Genomic DNA, 17,983 nt, shown 5'->3' with positions numbered 1-17,983 from the left:
ATGATAAATTATCCTAGTATCCTAAGTACATATTTTGTGTATATTCAACTTAGAATCCTGTGAGGAAAAATAGCATCAGAATTGTTTCAAGTAAAGGTAATTAAATGCATTTGAGGGTGAACAAACAATAGGGTAAGGATGTGGGTAAAATAAAGCTAAATTTAAATGTTTCTTAAATAAATAATAAACAAATATACTTAAATGTGAAAAGAAAAACTGCATTTGAGACTGGGGCGAACAATCTCTTCTTGCCTCCCTATAGGACAATGAAGAGGAGGATTACCATACAGCTGAAGTCTGCCCCAGGGGTGAGCTGCAGGGCTTCTGGGCTTTGGGACCAGGGCCAACACCAAGTGGTTGCATTGCTCCAGTCCCCCTTCTTTGTCCTCCTCATTTCAGGCCCTCCACATGTCCATCTAGCGGCAGGTGTCGCAGTACGCCCCCTTGACCAGCCTCTTCAGTGTGTGGAGGGCTCTGTATTGTCCCTGGCAAGCCCGTTGTCTAGACTATACACAGCCATCGAATCAAAGGAAACAAGCATTGAATTAAATTCGAAGAAGCTTGACCGTAACATGTTCAGATATCTACAAAGGTCAGCAGAAGGAACGTCAGGGGCCAGGCTTTTTGGTCCATACGTATCAAAGTTGTTTGAAAAGATAAGTAGATCTATTTTAGTGAAACCAATAAATATATACAAATCGGGACTGAGTCTATTTATGATTATCATAGCATGTTATTTTTTATTTTATTGAAGATAACATAAATAAGTTTCTATGTGGTATGGCAATATGGTTACATCATTCCAATGACAAATCAAAGACAAAGGCCTAATCACATTTTCTAGGCACAACAGAAAGAATGACAACTTGATTATAAATAATATTCTATTTATTACATTTTTAAAATAGTTTGCTTTTGTTCTACAGATAACATTTTCAACAATGTCATGGTCTTGCAAAAGCAACAAAGTATCAACACTCTTTAATGTTAATTTAAAACATTGACAAAACACTGAAATCAATTGGAAGTAACGAAATGACAAGAACCGGTAGTGAGGATAATAATTGAAGTTACACATGTGACAAAGCATGCTATGTGCAACTTTAGCATAGCATTCAGTATCTTCCCAACCACAAGCCCTAGAGCTACAGGGGAATATTGTATATTGATAACTTTATTTAATAAACACATGGGAAAATAGCCTGATGGGCAGAATTGAGAGCATGTAGTTTTCTCAGGAAATTTAGAAAACTGGCTAAGCAGAAATAATTAGAAGTAAATCCAGATTTTATCAGTTTTTCCACAATAGCTGAGTTGAGTATTGGGAAACGTAAAACACAGGTTTAGTTTTAACCGAGGTAAAGCAGTGGACGATTTAAAAATGAAATTTTAATCAAATTTGAATAATAGCTGATCAGTAGCGTGCGGTGAGCCTAGATTTCAGTGGGGCAGAAACTACTGGCGTATGACCACACCCACAATTGTTTTTTAATATGTATTTTTTTAGCTACATTAAAACAAAAAAACAAGTTGTGGCTAACTTCTCTTAAAATTTTAACCTCTCAAAAAGATTTTTAACAGAAACGCAATACTGTTAATCACAGGTGCAACACCACTCGCCATATCCGCATCTGAAAGAAACGAAAGATACTGGCGGAATAATTCGAGTTAAAACAGTTCTAGAATATGACCATGGGGCAGACTACTTTACGACCATATAGGCGTCTTTTTAAGCCTGCAGGGTTATGCGATAAACATACGGAAGAACGCGATCGCTAAGCTGCCCTTCCCCAACATTGCATGCCACATTAAACTCAACTAGAATCTCCACCATCATCCAAAATTTGATGTCAACAGAACAAAAATAGTTGGAAAGCCTACAGAAACTTTAGAGTTAATGTGACAATCACATTATTAAAAATAGACTTGGAGCAATGATTTACTGAGGGACTATTTTTTTGGGAGCATGCTTTTGCAAGTAGTTCAATGCCCCACCTGCCCATATGGACGGCCCTCTCAAATAAAAGAGTCTCAGAACTAAAATATGTGTCTTCTTAGGTTTAGTTCCTGGTCTGTAACTAGAATAAACTGAACAAGACGTTGTATTCCTCATGCAGAAGGAGATGTGATGTAAAACGGTGGCATAGAACCAATCTGGGATGGAGCAAAAGAGTAATGGTAGTAGATGTTGGATAAAGACAAAATTAACTGTCCGGGCTGCAGTCTACGAAAGGCAGCGGTACATGATTAGAAAACAGCTGGACCGCAGGGAGATGAGCGAGCCGACCCGAGCATGAGGGTGAACTGTATACACCCAAGTTGGACTCCAATAAGCCCCACATATGTGGAGGCAGAACTCCCCAGCTTGATATTTATTCACTATCAATTCACATATATTAATAAAATATGCTGTTGAAGTAGCAAAACATTTTGCAGCTAATAAATAGGCTTTATGAGTCTAAAATAAAATAGTGCACATTTCAGGCCGTCATGGTTTTGCAATATTCAATGTCAGATAGATTTCTGCCGTTTCCAAAAAAGAATAGAATTGTCTCCAAAATGTTTTTCATTCACTCAATATAGGCTTAAGTGAAGCAGAACAGTGAGGGTCCTACATTCACCAAAACCACATCTCAGATGATCTCCAAAGAAGAGCTGACACACTGGAGCATAGGTTCATGGTATCGCCCTCGTCTCATGTGTCAATTTTGATCAGTGGTTTGTTTTTCTGTTCCATTTCAAAATAAAGATAAAATACATTTGTTTTAACTCCAACAAAGCATCATACAAAAACAGAAAAGACCAGCCCATAACAGCATCAAAAGCCCTACGGTATGCATATTGATGCAGCCTGAGCTAAGTGAGAGCCAGTGATACGACAAAAACTCAAAATATTACACTTCGACGGACAAAGCCAACAGCCCTCCATTTATGTTATATTCCTTGCAAACTGGAACTGTTTGAGCTGCCATTGATTATTAACCTCAAGACACTGCAAATCCAGTCTTTAGATGTGTATGGTTTATATGTGTATACCTGTTGTACCACTGATCAGACGCCATGCACACTGGCCTGCTCTTAGTCAACAGGGGGGGGGGGTCATATTATAATCTGATTATTTTAGTGTAAAAACTATGGTTGTGAAATCCCTTCAGTAGAGTCCTTTTCATACACACATCTCCAACAGTTGGTTACAAATAATACTTTTAAACAGAAAGGAAATGGACAAGAAAAACCTCAGTCACAGCAGGGGTGAGTAACTCTATGAAGGTTATAAGGTGTAGGCCAGACGATGAAGGACCAAACGGTGGGGTGTCTTTAGTGTATGGCCTTCCTTCATAGTAGGTATTTGTGTCCAGTGTCTTCGTCCAGCGTGAGGTCCACCACCTCAGGAGGGGACACAAAAGGGGGCTGTGCGGAGGCCGACGTCCACAGCTGGGGCGGCCTGGCGGTGTTTAGCTGCTCCGTCGGTTTGCACTTCCACGAAGACAAACTCTTGATCACTCCGCCACAAGGATGGGCACATCTGAACACACAACACGGTTTAGGGACACCAAACCAGGTCTAATATACATGCATATAAACACCAACACAACCACACATTGGTCATCAAGTGTTCTGAAAACCATTCAAGCAGATACCAACACAAGCCACATTAAACGGATGAGTCTCAAAGTGTTCAGTTACCCATTGGATGCTTTCTTTACCGTGTGTTTTCCTGCACTCCCACTATTTCCACTTCGCTGTCTGAGGACGCGATGTTAATCTGGCCCTGGCGCCGCGCTCTCTCCCTGTCGGAGAGTCCGGTCTCCACGCATCCTGGAACACACAACACAAACACCGTCACCAGTCAGTGGACGGGGTGGTGGGAGAGCTGGAGGCTCAGGTAACACACAGATGTTTGGACAAGAGAATGACATATTGGAGGGTTTATAACCATTGGACACTTTGGATTAACATTAAGGCCTTTACTGTATGTTGACATTTTCTACAAGTTACATTTGGGGAGTTTGTGTCAGTGGACAGACCCAAGAGTTTGTAGGATACCAGTAGGAAAAAAAGATGAAAACCAAAAGACAGAAACCCTGAATATAAAAAGCCACCAGGATATGGGCCTGGAAAACAGAAAAAGCCCGGTCCCCAAACAGAACGCCAAGTAGGCGGTGCCGAGCCCAGAGCGTCTAAGCAGCTGCGTCTTCAATGTGTTTTCAGTTGGATGCACCAGGTTGGTAACTGACCTGCGAGGAAGCCCCGTGCTTTTATACATCCAGAGTGTGCTTTTAGCTCATGCTTTATCACCGTGGCTCGGACTGTCTCCACACTCATACTCTCCCGGTTAGAATCAGTGTCTGAAATATCATAGTGACCCACTACTGGTGGACCGTCTGCAGAAGACAAAGACAACACTTTATTATACAAGTCATGCCTGTGCAGAGCATGTGGATTGTGGTTGTGTGAGCAGGAAGCAGAAACACCCCTGAGCACATTCTAGCCTCAATAGCTTCATGGACAACACAAATGAATCTGCTTGACAGCAAAGGCAAACACTTTTTTGGTAATTATGGCTGATTTTTAATAGCTATGTAAATTTAAGTGAGAACAAAAAAAAAAGTACTTTATTTGGCAGTGCGGTATGTATGTGTATATTCCAACAGATTGTAAATCCAATCTGTTTTGAGTTGTAATGCAATGCATTAAATTTTTTTACTGACATAATAATGGTAGGTCTTTGTTTAATGCTCATAAAATAACAGCCATTCACAACAACAAAAAACACAGCTATTACAAAAAAGTTAATGAAGTGATCATACCGTTAGTGAAACATGGTTCAATCGTCAAAGAAACTAAGATACAAAGACTTCAGGGTCATGTATGTAGCGTCATCTACCCTGTAAGAGTATCTTGGACTGACAAATAAGGCCTTCCAGAAAACAGCCTGAGTGTACGGCCACAGCGGGACTACCTTGTGTAGAGCTAATCAGAGAATTAAAGGGGTCGTCGGACAATGTCAAATTCACTGCCTAACGGAGTCTCTGGAGGTTCCATAGAAAAGGACAGTTTATAAACCAACATCATTCTTTGGTAAACACTATACTGTCAGTGTTTTCCCCCCCATTTGTAATGCACAGTTTGAGATTAAGTCTCTCTTTACAAGTCAGAATGGGCACATCACATTGATTCATAATCTCAGATTAAAAGGTATTTAAAAAGAAACGCTCTATTCTCTAACAAAATATTATAATGGCAACTTGTTTGGCGTAATACAAAAAATGGACACATTCAAAACAGCTCATGAAATAAAACATGGTGGTGTAAGAGAAACAAAGGTGATAATTACTCAAGAGCAAAGCTTTCCCTTGCTGCTAATATTAATTTGGGTTTGAGAGTTCAATAAATACTAATATACTTGCAGGGCCGAAAACACATGCAGACGGGGAGAGGAATAGTAGTGTGTGTTCATGTGTATGTATGTGCAACATTAGGTAGCATTTTAAATAGAAGCTTTAGCACTAAGGAAGGGAAGTCTCTTGGACACACTGGATTGGTCAGTTAGTATTACATGGTTTGTCGGATCTCTTTACTTTCCCCATGCATTTTACAATAATCTCATTTGAAACTTTTGACCTTTAGTATTAATCCAGAGAACAAACATTAAGGCAACATTATTCTGAGCAACACTCAAGCCACACTGACCAACAGCAAACTAGTGCCAGAAAGCATTCTAATCTGGTTTTGAGTCTCTGGATATGCCAACACCTGAAGAGAACACATAACAAAATCCAATCATGACCTTTTTGTTGGCAAATCAAAAAGCTAAAAAACATTGGAAGACATTTCTCCCTCACTGGCTTCATCAACACTGCACACAAGGCAGCAGAGTAAACACAGAAGCAATCAGTTTAGGGAAATAAGTGTCATCAAAACCATGTAATGTAACTGCCTAACGGCCGGATATGTTTAATAAACAAGGCAAGGATTTGTTTGGATTAGAGTATTGCTGGAAGATTATTTTCCTAAATGTTGTGAAATAAAGCTATGCCATCAGGAATGGAGAACATGTTAGACCACTTAAGAGTTCAGACATACATTTAAGATGCAAGATGATAATGCATTACCACATGCCTGATTCATAAATATCACTATGGTGTACCATCTATTCCAGCAATCTTTTCTTTGCAAGGCACATGCTATAACGTAACAGCACCCTATCTAGCATTGCAATATTGGCTGCACCGAATATGTAATGCACATTATGTATTGTTACATACCACTTTGCGTTTGTTCGTATATAAGAAATGTTTAAATTAGGCAAAAACCAACAAATACATCAAGACCCGGATTATTTATGTGGATAGTCATGTCAATAGTATGCCAGCCAGGGTCCTATTTTAAGAAGAAAAAGGTACTTCAGCGGACATCAAATTGGTGAGTTAAATGACTTCTCTCAGTTCTCACAGTGTTTCAGTGCCAACGGACGCACTGGGCCTCAGGTTTGAGTGGCAAGTCTTCAAAAGAACAACCAAAGCCCATTTATGCAGTTAAATGTGCGATAGACAACTTTTAATTGTTCTCACACGTTATTAATAATAATAATAATTATCAATCATAATAAAAAATACCCACAGGTACACATTCAAACTAAAAAAGTATCACACGAGCCTAGATGTCATTCTGAAATCTGGGACTCCTATCCAAGTCTGTAAACCAACACTTGTCCAAAAGAAGAAAAAGAAAAGATTTAAGCATTCAAAAAGCCCGGGTCTGACCCGGGCAGGTTGCCGTTCTGAGTGAGCCCCTCTGGGCTCAGGGGGCTATTGTTGTTGTTTACAGGCGTGGGCGCGAGGCTGCGGTTTTCCCGCTCCATCATGTATGCCGCCATTGTGTCTGCCGACTCCGACGACGGCAAGAAAGAGCTGGGCGGGGAGGGGCGCCGTCCGTGGTGCTGCGGCCGGTGGCTGCGGCCGCCCCCCTCTTGGGCGTCGCTCGAGCGCTTGGACGTGTCGTCCTCGTCGTCAGAGTCGAGGCGCGTGAGCTTCTCCATCCAGACGCGGAAGCGCTCCTCGGTTTGCCGCTGCATGACGGCGAAGCGCGTCATGGCTTCCTCCAGCACGCTGCCGATGTTGTTCCTGTCCCACGAGCCCACTCTGGACCTCTCGGCGTCGCGGCGGAAGCCAGCTTTAAAGACATTGAGGCCCGTAAGACAACACAGTAGCACCGGTTCATGCTGCGACGGTGGACGCTTTCGGATTTGGTGTTTGAGAGAGAGAGAGAGAGATAAAGTTTGGTGGTTGATCGAGTTTGTTTTTGGTGGTGACGTGCAGATTTACTCTGTCATGCTGATGAAACACTACGCCATGCAGTTGTAGCCGTCAAAAAAAATGTTTGGTGCGGAATGCGAGAATGGTTGATAACATTTCTTGATCTACTGATCCGTTATGGTGGAGGACGGTTTCTCAGGTGATTATGGTCTCGAAGATGGGTTTAGGTGGTGAAACTTTGAAGTAGATGTGGCTGAGTAATGTAAATGCACCATAAAAACCTTCATGTGATGTATTGGTTGAATCATAAACCACTTTAAATGAGCCAATATAAAACATACCAGGGAAGGGTATAAACTATGCAGACAAGAGCTAATACAGAAAATATAGAGCCTCATATGTGAACAAGTTAAAGCATGAACATAATGGTTAGGGGTAATATCATCTGAGACATAAGGGACTTAAAATATCCCTGTAACCAAAAGATGTCAAACAAAAAGAGCTTGAGCAGAATACCTGGGACACCAGCTTGGCTAATGGCTAAGTTAACATGAGCTATAATAATTAAAAATGTTGCTTATTTAAACTCGCACTGTATCAGGATTAACCTAGTGGTTTAATAATACAGATCCAGTGAAGCTAGTTAGTACAAAGCCAAATAGATGCATAAATCGAATCTTAGATAACCAGCCTTAAATAAAATATAAAATGGATATTTCAGCATCAATTAGAAACCAAGTGAAAAGGTAATTATATTAATATGGGGGGGAACCAGCCAGACATATGCTGTAGAACCATGCCACCAGTTTACCGTATAAACAAGCTTCAGAAAAAACTCAAAAACAACCTTTGTTATGAAAACAACTATGACACCAATAGAGACACTTTCCATGGATTGATAGAAATCCAAACTCGTATTAAAGGTAGTCCAGTCAAAATCTGAACTCTGCTCCAATATTCAATAAAAATTCAAATTAAACTGTAGTTTTTTCTATCTCAGAGCATATTTCCTCTTAGTCATACAGAGAGTGGAGCGTCACATAGACCTGCAAGACAGCCTAGAAGCACGAGGCTCACCATGAGATCATACAGAAGCCGGCAGCAATAGGCCAGAATAAAGTGTCTCCCTCATAGGACGCCAGTGGATAGGTTAGGCTACCTTGGAAAACCTTTCAGTAGGAGTCACATGACTTACACAGCATGCAGACAATCCGGACTCGTAGTTCCAAAGAAAAACACTCAACTAATTATCAGGGTTATGGATTTCTCAATGGAAATGTGCAGATTGATGACAGAAAATGATGAACGACAACTTAAATATAAACAAGAGGGCTTACAAACGATGATACGGAAAGCTTTGCTCAGTGGCTTGCCTAGATTTACAAGTCCTGGAAAAACTAAATTTGTGCAACTAATGTCATCTTTAAAGAATTTGGCCAGAATGTATTGCAAATTAGGGCTGTACGGTATGGACTAAAATTGATATGACGGTATGATTTGAGGCATAGACGGTACGGTATTATATCACGGTATGTTAATTTTATATTCTAATTTCGATATGAATGCTTCTGAAGGAGTAAAATACTGGTTAGGCAGCTATTTTTGTATAGAAGAAGTATTTTAAGAACATTTATTGAGCAAAACTGAAATAGAAAAAAAAATGCTACATCTTTTCTTTTTTTTTAAGTTACTTCCAGTATGGATAGATTTCTTTCTCCACTTGGTCGCGGACCTTGCCTTATAGTTTTGGCATCTCAATTTGGCTGAAGTGTGTGCAGGCAGGTAACGCGCACCTGGGAATCCTGGGATCGAGTGCTTTGATCATCTCTTTAAAACCGTTTCTATCGACATTTTGAAAGGGAACCATGTCCTTACACAGGTAAACAGTGACGGCGTTTGTTATCTCGTTCCACCGCTGGCATTTTTGTCGTAAGGACAAGGACTGGCTTTGGAAAATGCCTGCGGAAGCGATGTCTGAGATGCAGAGACAGCTTCACGCTACCAGCGTCTGTCTCGTACGGTGAATGAGAGCTCGTGAAGGGACTATTGCGTAGGCTGCGCGCCTGCGTGCTTGCGCAATAGCAGACTGCCTGAGAAGGCAGTATCGCTGTCAAATTGGTCCCTGGGAAAAGTAACGTTGCGCCGAATTGAAAAAGGAACTACGTTTCGTTACCATATTTCAGTAGTTTCGCATAACTTTACTTTTCCAATGAAAAATAAGGTTACAGGTTACTGTATTTACGTTACTTACGGTATGGTCAAAATCCATACCGTAGCGCAAATTCACACCGGTGTACTTTCTATACCGTTTATACCGTACACCCCTATTGCAAATTATACTTTCTAAACCATATGTAAACTCTACTATCCATAGATCCAAGCAGCATGATGCGTTTAACTTCCATAAAGCAGTACTTGGTGAGCAGAAGAGTGGCTACAGGTACAGCAGGTGTGTGTGGGTTCTGGGCGGTTACCTGGGATGTCTGTGTTGATAGTCTTGCTCCCCCCCGAGGTGTCGTCATCCTCGTCCTCAGAGGAGCTGGTGCTTGAGTCGCACGTGAGCTCGCTGTCACTCGTACTGCTGTCCTGCAGCAGGTTGTATTTCTTCCTCGCCGCCGCCTCCCTCTTCTGCCTGAGGAGGCGCATGCGCTCCTTGTGCTTCTGGCTGCGGTGACCCTTCACCTTGGCCAGCTTGCCGTTGGTCTGCTTCTCTGGCACCCCGCCCACTGCAGCCCCCGTGTGCTGGCAGCGGTTCTTTTTGGCCGCCATGGCGTTGCTGGGCATCTCACTCTCTGAGCGTGTTCGCCGAGACTTCCTCCCCCCGACCAACACTGCGCGTGTTTTCCCTTCCCCGGTCGGCCCTGGATCCGCCCCGGTCTCCATGCTGCCTTCTCCCTGGTTCGGCACTCGGGAGTCTGTACTGTCCTCCCCCGAGGAGAGAGTGTCTGAGTCAGCCAGGTGGCCGCTGGAGGACGGGGAGAGCATGCAGGGATTGGAGGAGTCGCTCTCGTAAACATTGCGGGAGGCCGGTTTGTCACTCCCGGTAGAGGCCGGCTGGGACTCTGGGGAGTCCCTGCGGAGCTCCTTCATCAGGCAGGGCATGGAGAGCAGGCCCGGCTCACCCTCCGTCTGGGAGGCGCTGTCCACTTCCTTGTCCCTCGTCGGTGAGCTGGTGGTGGTGGTCGTCGTCGTCTCCGTTTTGAGGACTTCTTCCTGGTCTTCTTGGAGGGAGGCGTTGGTGACGGCTTCTGTGTTGTCAAGGCATTCTGTGAGGCTTCCAGCATCCACAAATCCCTCTGCCTTTTCAAAGTTAGCCATTTTCATGCTAGTTGAGAGCAGAGGTCCCGAGGTCAGACTGACATTGGCTGATGTGCCTGGATGGGAACTCGCCTAGACAAGAAAAACATACCAGGTCAATTTCATCCCTTCAATTATCTGAGGGAAGACGTAAGCCCTCAGTTTTTTTTTCTGAAATGCAGTCAATATTATTTCATAACATTATATTATTTCATATGACCTTTTCCAATGAAGTCCGAATTTACAATTATGTTTGATGACACAATTATCAGAGCAAAAAGTGAGTAACATCTTTACTCTGAATTTGAACACTGATGTTCAATTCTTGAAACTAGCAGTAATATTCATCCTCTGCGTATGTCCGTAACATGTGACAGGTTCCTCTCAAACTAGGCCTATGTCCTAGATGCTCCCTGACCACCTGTGGTGTCCCACAAAAGCAGAGTTCTGAGACGTCTCAGGTTGTCACAATTTAAGTCCACCCTACCCCCCACTTGTCCTAATTAGCCATAGACCTAGGCTGCTGTGTCATTTTGATTATAACACTCAGCCACTGGAACCATGGTGATTTGATCACCTTGGAGTTAACAAAAAAATTGTTTTACTTGTTTGTTTCACATCAAATCATTTAATTCCTAAATTAATCCATATTACTCCTTTCATCTACATTGTCATGCATTGTATATTGTCTGGAACACATATTCCTCCTCATGAACGGCAACAAAATTAGCTGTGTTCAACAGGGGCAGGGGCACAGGTTTTTAATTCAATGGAAAACTTAAATTGGGGATTCTATTTTACAAGACATATCGATTTGCATTTTCATATAGGATAGGAGTACATATTTCAATTAGATCATAAGCCATTCGGGAATACTGGGATCATTTATATTTGAGGAGATAACTAGAGATCCAGCACGCCGAGAAGAGAATATACATCAATAACACCACTGAGCAGCCAGATGTTCATGGCTGGAGGAGCTTCCGTGTATACTTAACAGTCACAACCTGATGTGCGTCCAAATGACTGCTCGCAGCAAAAAAAAAAAAGTCATTGAATCATAAATGGTTTGGTTGCCTCATCTATTATGCATTAAAAGCTTAGTGAAACTAACTGAGGAGTTGAATGTGTATTTCATTGACCAGTATTTTGAACCAGGAGTGGAGAAGACTGCAAACACACTAAACCACAAGTGCGCACAATTTAAATTAATCCACACTGACACCACCGCAATTTATTATACATGTATTAAACACAATCAAATAAATATATTATATATCGCGACTTTTTTACAAAGATTTACAAAACACAACCAGGACATGCATACAGTAGAATCAACCCAGATAACAACGTATGGTCCAATATATAAATACAATATAGAGCGATAGGCTGTAGCTGAGGACTGTGATGGATGTAATGGTTTAATCCACGCTCAATACAGTCATGAAAAGTAACATTTATTCTCCATTACGTTGGGGATCAGAGTAAAAGAAAAAAAAAGTAATGATTTCACCCGTCGACGCAAATGTAAATCGTATCGGTGCGTTAGAGACTAGCATCAGAGGCTAGCATCAGAGGATAGCATCAGAGGATAGCACCGGGCTAACGTCAGATAGCGTTTAGCCGTAGCAACTTATCACTAAAACACTCACCAAGTGGAGCTTCACACTTTGTTCTTCTGTATCCGAGCTAAGGTCATGATCAGTGTTTTCTTGCCTTTATCTTTCGGGCGCATGGATACAGTACAGCACAACTGACTAGCTCTTTAATATCGCAGCACTAAATGAAAAAGGACCTCATCGAGTCTTGTTGCACCATCGCTAATGCAGCTACCGACCTAGCATTCAAAGCTAGCCGTGTTTATTTTAAACATGTCTCCGCCACCTGTCGCCCTCCACTTCCGGCCGCCCAGGACTCCAAGGGACAGAGGAGAGCACCGTCGCCGGCAGAAGGGGGTACTGCAAAGGTTGTACGGGTAGATCGCGTGACATTCCAAAAAAAAAATATATATATATATATATATATATATATATTAAAAAATAATATATATATAAAAAAATATATTATATATATATTTAAAAAGTATCAATCCTATGGCATTTACCTCTTGATTGACGAAAATTTAGCTTAGGTCCAGGGCTCATGGACAATTTTGGAACTAACTCACAAAGGAAAAGTATCCAAACATGGGGAAATGTTCTACCTCCTTGACTACATTATTTGGCTCTACTTATTTATGCCAGTCAGCCTTTTCCCACATGAAGATTATCAAATTAAAATACTGTTCCACCATCACTGGGTTCAAAGCAGTGGTCACTCAGTCACAACCTATGGCCTGCCAAATATAGCTCTTTTGTTGACTGCATATGGCTTGCAGACAAATCTGAGCTGAGGTTTTTTCTAAACAATAAATAAGCAAACTACTATGTCAATTCAACATTACCTTGCATTAGCATTTGTAGATTATTAAATAATCTGACCTAGTTTACCACGATTGTCACAAAAACTAAATGCGGCCCGAAATGGGTCTTTGTCAGGACAAGTCACAAATCTCCCTCCTTTTCGTCAGTCAACCAATCTAGATACCATACGCAATAGAGCTCATAATAGAACATATCCGAAAGAGAGAAAGAATACAGTGCGTTCCAGGCTGAGTGGACAGTAGAGTTTGTCTTTAATGTTTAATATGCAATGAAAGAATCGCATAGTTGAAACCGTCTTCACAGGTATCAAAATAGGAGTCAAAATGACAACATTGAAAACCCTGCTTAAGAAACAGCGCTATTAGAAAAAATAAGGTTTCTGACAGCACTGCCTTCAAGCCTTTGTAAAAACGTGTTGATGTTTTGTTTTGCTCATAAAGACCAAAAGATTAAACAATTCTAATTGGGTTTATAATCAACCCAGAGATCAAAACGAGGTGGCTGTGTACAATCTTTATTGAACAAAGTGTAAAAACAGCTCATCTAAAATATGATCTGTGTTATGTAAATCAACCTTGATAGTGGAAGTGTATAAAAACGTAATGTGTGATAATTGGAAGGGTGAAATTGTGAATTTAAAATAAGAAATAAGAATAATAGTAAATAGTGAATAGAGTGGCCTTAAATGTGCTGATATTTTAAGTGAAAATAATAAATTAATTAGTGATTCAAAGAGTGTTTGACTTGCAAAAATAAGGTTGTGGTGGTGAAGAAAGAAACACTTAAGATGTGGAAGTGTACAAAAGGATGGTTTTTCTCTTACTAAATTAAATACAATAAATTAGGACATAAAACATTAAAAACATAGCATATCTCCTAAGAGGAGGTTTCTAGGACACTCAGACCCAGTACTGTTTGGAGTGTATGGAGGGCCGGCTGGGTTTCTGAACAGGCACGCTGTTCTGCTGGACGTAGCAGGGGTCGTAGTAGTCCCACTCCAGGGCCACCGCCATCACCCCATTGGTCAGGTCGTCACTGTCTGCTGACACGATACGCAGGGACACGCCTGAAACGAAAAGCATATCAACCTTCCATAGATACAACCCTCTCACTCACACACGTTGTTGGTTCTCCGAGTACCTGCACTGGCCCCAAAGTCGCTGTCCAGCCCCGGGCCCACTATGGAGGAACTCAGGCAGGAGGACCTCCTCCGGGCTGAGGTGTGGTAGAGTGGGTATTCACACTCCAGCTCCACCTTGTCAAACAGACGCAGCACCGGGCGGAGGTCCTCGTTCATATCGGCCAACGACTCCCAAGTGCTGCTGCGTCTGAGGAGATCCAGACTCTTGGTCACCTGTCAACGTAAGAGAAGGTTTAACTTCCAAGATACATGAACCAGACCTCCAAGATACATGAACCAGACCTCCAAGATACATGAACCAGACCTCCAAGATACATGAACCAGACCTCCAAGATACATGAACCAGACAAGGTCCTGCAGTCAGACTTCCTCAAATGTCATAACATTTTCAAAGCATCACAATGAGGGCTTATATTCTTTAAACTTTATTTTAGGTTATTGTGGTATAAAGGGTAAACAAAATAACTGGATTTGCTATGAGACGTGAAGCCACAATGTAAAAGGTTATTTTAAAGATCTGATAGGTCTATATAGCTAATCCTATTTATTCCGAATTTGCTTTATTGCCTAGTAGGGCCTACACGTAGGCTACAAAGAATTTGTCTTGGTGTTTGTTGCAAACAACAGACAACTGAAGATAGCGTAAGAAAGTAAGCCACAAGTACTGCAAGACAAGAAACTAAAAACAGAAATATTAACAATAAGATAACAATATATATAGGCTATATACTACGGTTTTTACGGCTACTGTTGTGCATAAAATCTAATTTCAAATTAAAAGACACACACACACACACACACACACACACACACACACACACACACACACACACACACACACACACACACACACACACACACACACACACACACACACACACACACACACACACACACCAAAACTCAAGTCATGCATCTTTAAAACTTTAAAAACAAGGTGTTACCTTTGATACCTTTGAGGGTTGATCCTGTGAGTCTACTGCAGGAGAGTTAGGCGGTGCGTGGTCTGATCTCGTGTCCACGTCTGAATCGCTGAACTGCCGCAAGAGACGTGCACTTCTACACAAATCCACTTTATTCCTGTTGAGTGTTTGCACGTTTCTATCCACCCTAGAGGTGCAGCCAGACGCAGCAGAGTCCGCCAGTATGGTGCTGGGCGCCGTCACGGACCCTGACCGGGTTCCAGTGGCCCCATCTGGTCTCATGAACCGCAGGGCGTGCTCCCCTGGGAGCTTCTCCTGGGATGAGGTCCTCGACGAGGTCACTGGTCCAGGCAGAGTCGGCTCTGACATGGAGGTGGACATTCTTCTGCCCTGACTCTGGAAGAAGGGCTCTTCGGTGATCCGAGCCACCCGGTGGCGAGTCGCGACGCACGAGTGGAGCAGCATCTCTTCGGAGTCCTGCCGGTGGGTCTGTCTCTTGTTTCTGGAGATGTTCAGTAGTTTGTAGGCCAAGAACAGACAGTTGAGCAGCAGCAGAATGAGCACACAGGGTATGAGCGACAGGATAAGGATAGTCAGAGTGGTCACGGGGAAAGGTAGGTTTGTTGATGCAACACCCACTGTCGACATTTCATACCAGGGGACATTCGGGCTGATGTTTATAAACTTAGTTATCGCTGTTGGGTTTTGCAGTGTTGACTGTGCGCAGGTGGTCGGTCGTGTCAATCAATGTGCACTAGTCAGACTGTTTGTCAGCCTGTTCCTCATGCCTCCCTCTGACTGGATGAGAGTGCAAACACTGACATGTTGCTGATCTTGGAATCCAACTGGCTTCATTTTCTCCCAACAGTATGCCTTTGTACAGCATCTCTCGATTTCCTGTCTCCGAATTACGAACTAATGCTAGTACCTCCTGACGTCACATCACTTCAAATCTCTCAAGGCATCTCACAATGGCCAACGAAACCAATCCCATGAGGCATGGGGATGTACGAGCCCTGCTGTGAGGCTTACATCGGAGGTTCTAATTGTATTTGTATTGTCTAATTATTGCAGTAGGGCCGAGCTCTGAGTGCAAGTACCCCTGACCGCAGCCCGCAGACGCTCAAAGTGGGCGGAGTCAAACTACATTGAGCTCCGCCCCGATCAATGCAAAGGAAATGCACCACCTAGTGGTGGAAATAGTGCAATACATGCATCAAGAATCAAATCTCGAACAAGGCAGCCTTTTACACTTATTAAACAGTATTGTATTCAGATTGTATTCATGTAAAAAAAAGACCCTAAAAATGTGATGAGTTAACTTATTAAAATTCAATCATAGCATATTTTCTCTCATAGACAAGACATTGTCTTATATAATTAATAGCCATTTCTAAGAATTAATTAGAGTTAATTTATTTTTTATAAATGTTGACACTTGCATTGTCTTTGGCTGGCCGCTGGCTGCTGATCGCTGGCTGCTGCTGCTTGCTGCTGGCCGCTGGCTGGCCGCTGGCTGGCCGCTGGCTGCTGGCTGCTGGCTGCTGGCCGCTGGCTGGCTACTGGCCGCTGGCTGGCTGCGGCTGGCTGGCTGCGGCTGGCTGCTGCGGCTGGCTTCTGGCAGGCTGACCGACTAGGTCGCGACCATAAAAGCGTCGCGACCCTTTTGGCGGCAAATAGGTCGCAACCAACCAGAGGTATAGCTGAATGAGCGACCTGGGGCTGTGGCAGCCAGCTATTGTCACCAATGTGGCTGCTACCAAAGCAGCTGTAGCTGGCTGCTTTCACAACCAAAAGCCTATGTTATCAGTTAACATCTCATTGAACAGAATAAATATACGTGTGTCAGTTATAAGTCACTGTTACTTTCTTCATAGGATATTTTATTAGTCATTTAACAAACCAATAGGCTATCAGTGTTGTGCAAGTTCACACTTAACTAGTGAATGAATGACTAGTTAATGATGAACTAGTTCAAAGTTCAGTTCATACAAAAGAAAATAATAAATTCACGTTAATAGTTCACCAATTCAGTTTTGAACTAGTTCATGTTCAGTTCATTAAGTTTTTTTTAGAAACCGAAGAAATGTTAATAACCAGATAACACTAAATATAATATATATGAAAATGTTCTTGATAACCTTATTGAGTGTCAACTCACACATTGTTGACCGGTCGATTGAGCGTCAACTGATAGTATAATTAGACAACGTTGATACTTAATGATACTCCATTTCTTCTCAATTGTTACTTGGTTGATAGCTTGGTGATGGCTTGGTTGATTTATACTGTGGACTATCAAAGTAAAGTTTAACCGTAATACAGAATCATTTGCTCCTATCCATTGGCTCATGGCTTATGTATTTCATGATGAGAAAAAGTACTGGTATTCCGGCATTTTTTTATATGATTTAATATATTTATTGTACATGCTTTACATCCATATAAATGTATATTACTTCAAAGGCTCATCATTGCAGAGTATATAAACATTTCAAATGATTCAATAGAACATTTGACAAATGCATCTCTCTTAGAGACAATGTATAAACTTCTTTGTACACAAGTACATTTTTGTTATTGTAATAATTCAATGTAAACAATCCGTCATATGAACACCATATAACTTAAAAAACCTTATACCGTTTTACCTCTCAGGCATGATATACGAGTCTATCGATCTATATATAGATCGAAATAGAGAGCTGAATTGAAAACTGTAGTGTCCAGGTATATAAGTATAACAGTACGAATAATGGTCCTTTTGTTTCAAGAGAAAAGGCTAGTATAGAGTCAGTGGACTATACTAGACCTCAGACTACCCAGACCCGTTCTGCTGGTGGCCTCCAACCCTCTGATGGGCTGTGGATCAAGCATGCCTAAAGTGCAACAGTAGAATCATCATCTCTCGTCTATTAAAAAGTCAGACCTAATTATCTT

General features: G+C 42.0%; 3 protein-coding genes across 6 annotated transcripts in view; all 3 read right to left on the bottom strand.

Annotated features, from left to right (window-relative positions):
- rpl37 (ribosomal protein L37) overlaps positions 1-17,983 on the bottom strand; it is a 151,384-nt gene that overhangs the window by 128,149 nt on the left and 5,252 nt on the right. The gene's annotated exons all lie outside the window — the stretch shown is intronic.
- On the bottom strand, positions 871-12,380 carry ark2n (arkadia (rnf111) N-terminal like PKA signaling regulator 2n). Of its 4 annotated transcripts, none has more exons than XM_084482913.1 (5): positions 12,209-12,380; positions 9,734-10,649; positions 4,239-4,385; positions 3,708-3,819; positions 871-3,526 (listed from the first exon to the last, which is right to left on the bottom strand). In XM_084482913.1, exons 2-5 carry the CDS (start codon positions 10,581-10,583, stop codon positions 3,337-3,339), a joined length of 1,299 nt encoding a protein of 432 aa, XP_084339039.1. In that variant the 5' UTR covers positions 10,584-10,649; positions 12,209-12,380; the 3' UTR covers positions 871-3,336. The 4 variants fall into 4 exon arrangements, with proteins under 4 accessions (XP_084339039.1, XP_084339041.1, XP_084339042.1 ...); XM_084482916.1 differs by having other exon boundaries at positions 3,396-3,526; positions 3,688-3,819; XM_084482915.1 differs by lacking the exon at positions 4,239-4,385.
- Positions 13,879-15,691, bottom strand: hwa (huluwa; the record flags this gene model as incomplete). Its single annotated transcript, XM_084483411.1, has 3 exons — positions 13,879-14,045; positions 14,120-14,333; positions 15,074-15,691. 3 exons carry the CDS (start codon positions 15,689-15,691, stop codon positions 13,879-13,881), a joined length of 999 nt encoding a protein of 332 aa, XP_084339537.1.

This window comes from Micromesistius poutassou, assembly GCF_964030765.1.
Source record: "Micromesistius poutassou genome assembly, chromosome: 18".
Lineage (NCBI taxonomy): Eukaryota > Metazoa > Chordata > Actinopteri > Gadiformes > Gadidae > Micromesistius > Micromesistius poutassou.
This window is presented reverse-complemented; position numbering and strand designations above follow the sequence as displayed.

Excerpts from the sequence above, each read along its gene's own strand:
- ark2n (XM_084482913.1), bottom strand. The coding sequence starts at position 10,583 with ATGAAAATGGCTAACTTTGAAAAGGCAGAGGGATTTGTGGATGCTGGA. Across the intron at positions 3,820-4,238 it reads AGCACGGGGCTTCCTCGCAG|GATGCGTGGAGACCGGACTC; the intron begins GTCAGTTACCAA and ends TGTGTGTTCCAG. Across the intron at positions 3,527-3,707 it reads GGAGTGCAGGAAAACACACG|ATGTGCCCATCCTTGTGGCG; the intron begins GTAAAGAAAGCA and ends TTGTGTGTTCAG.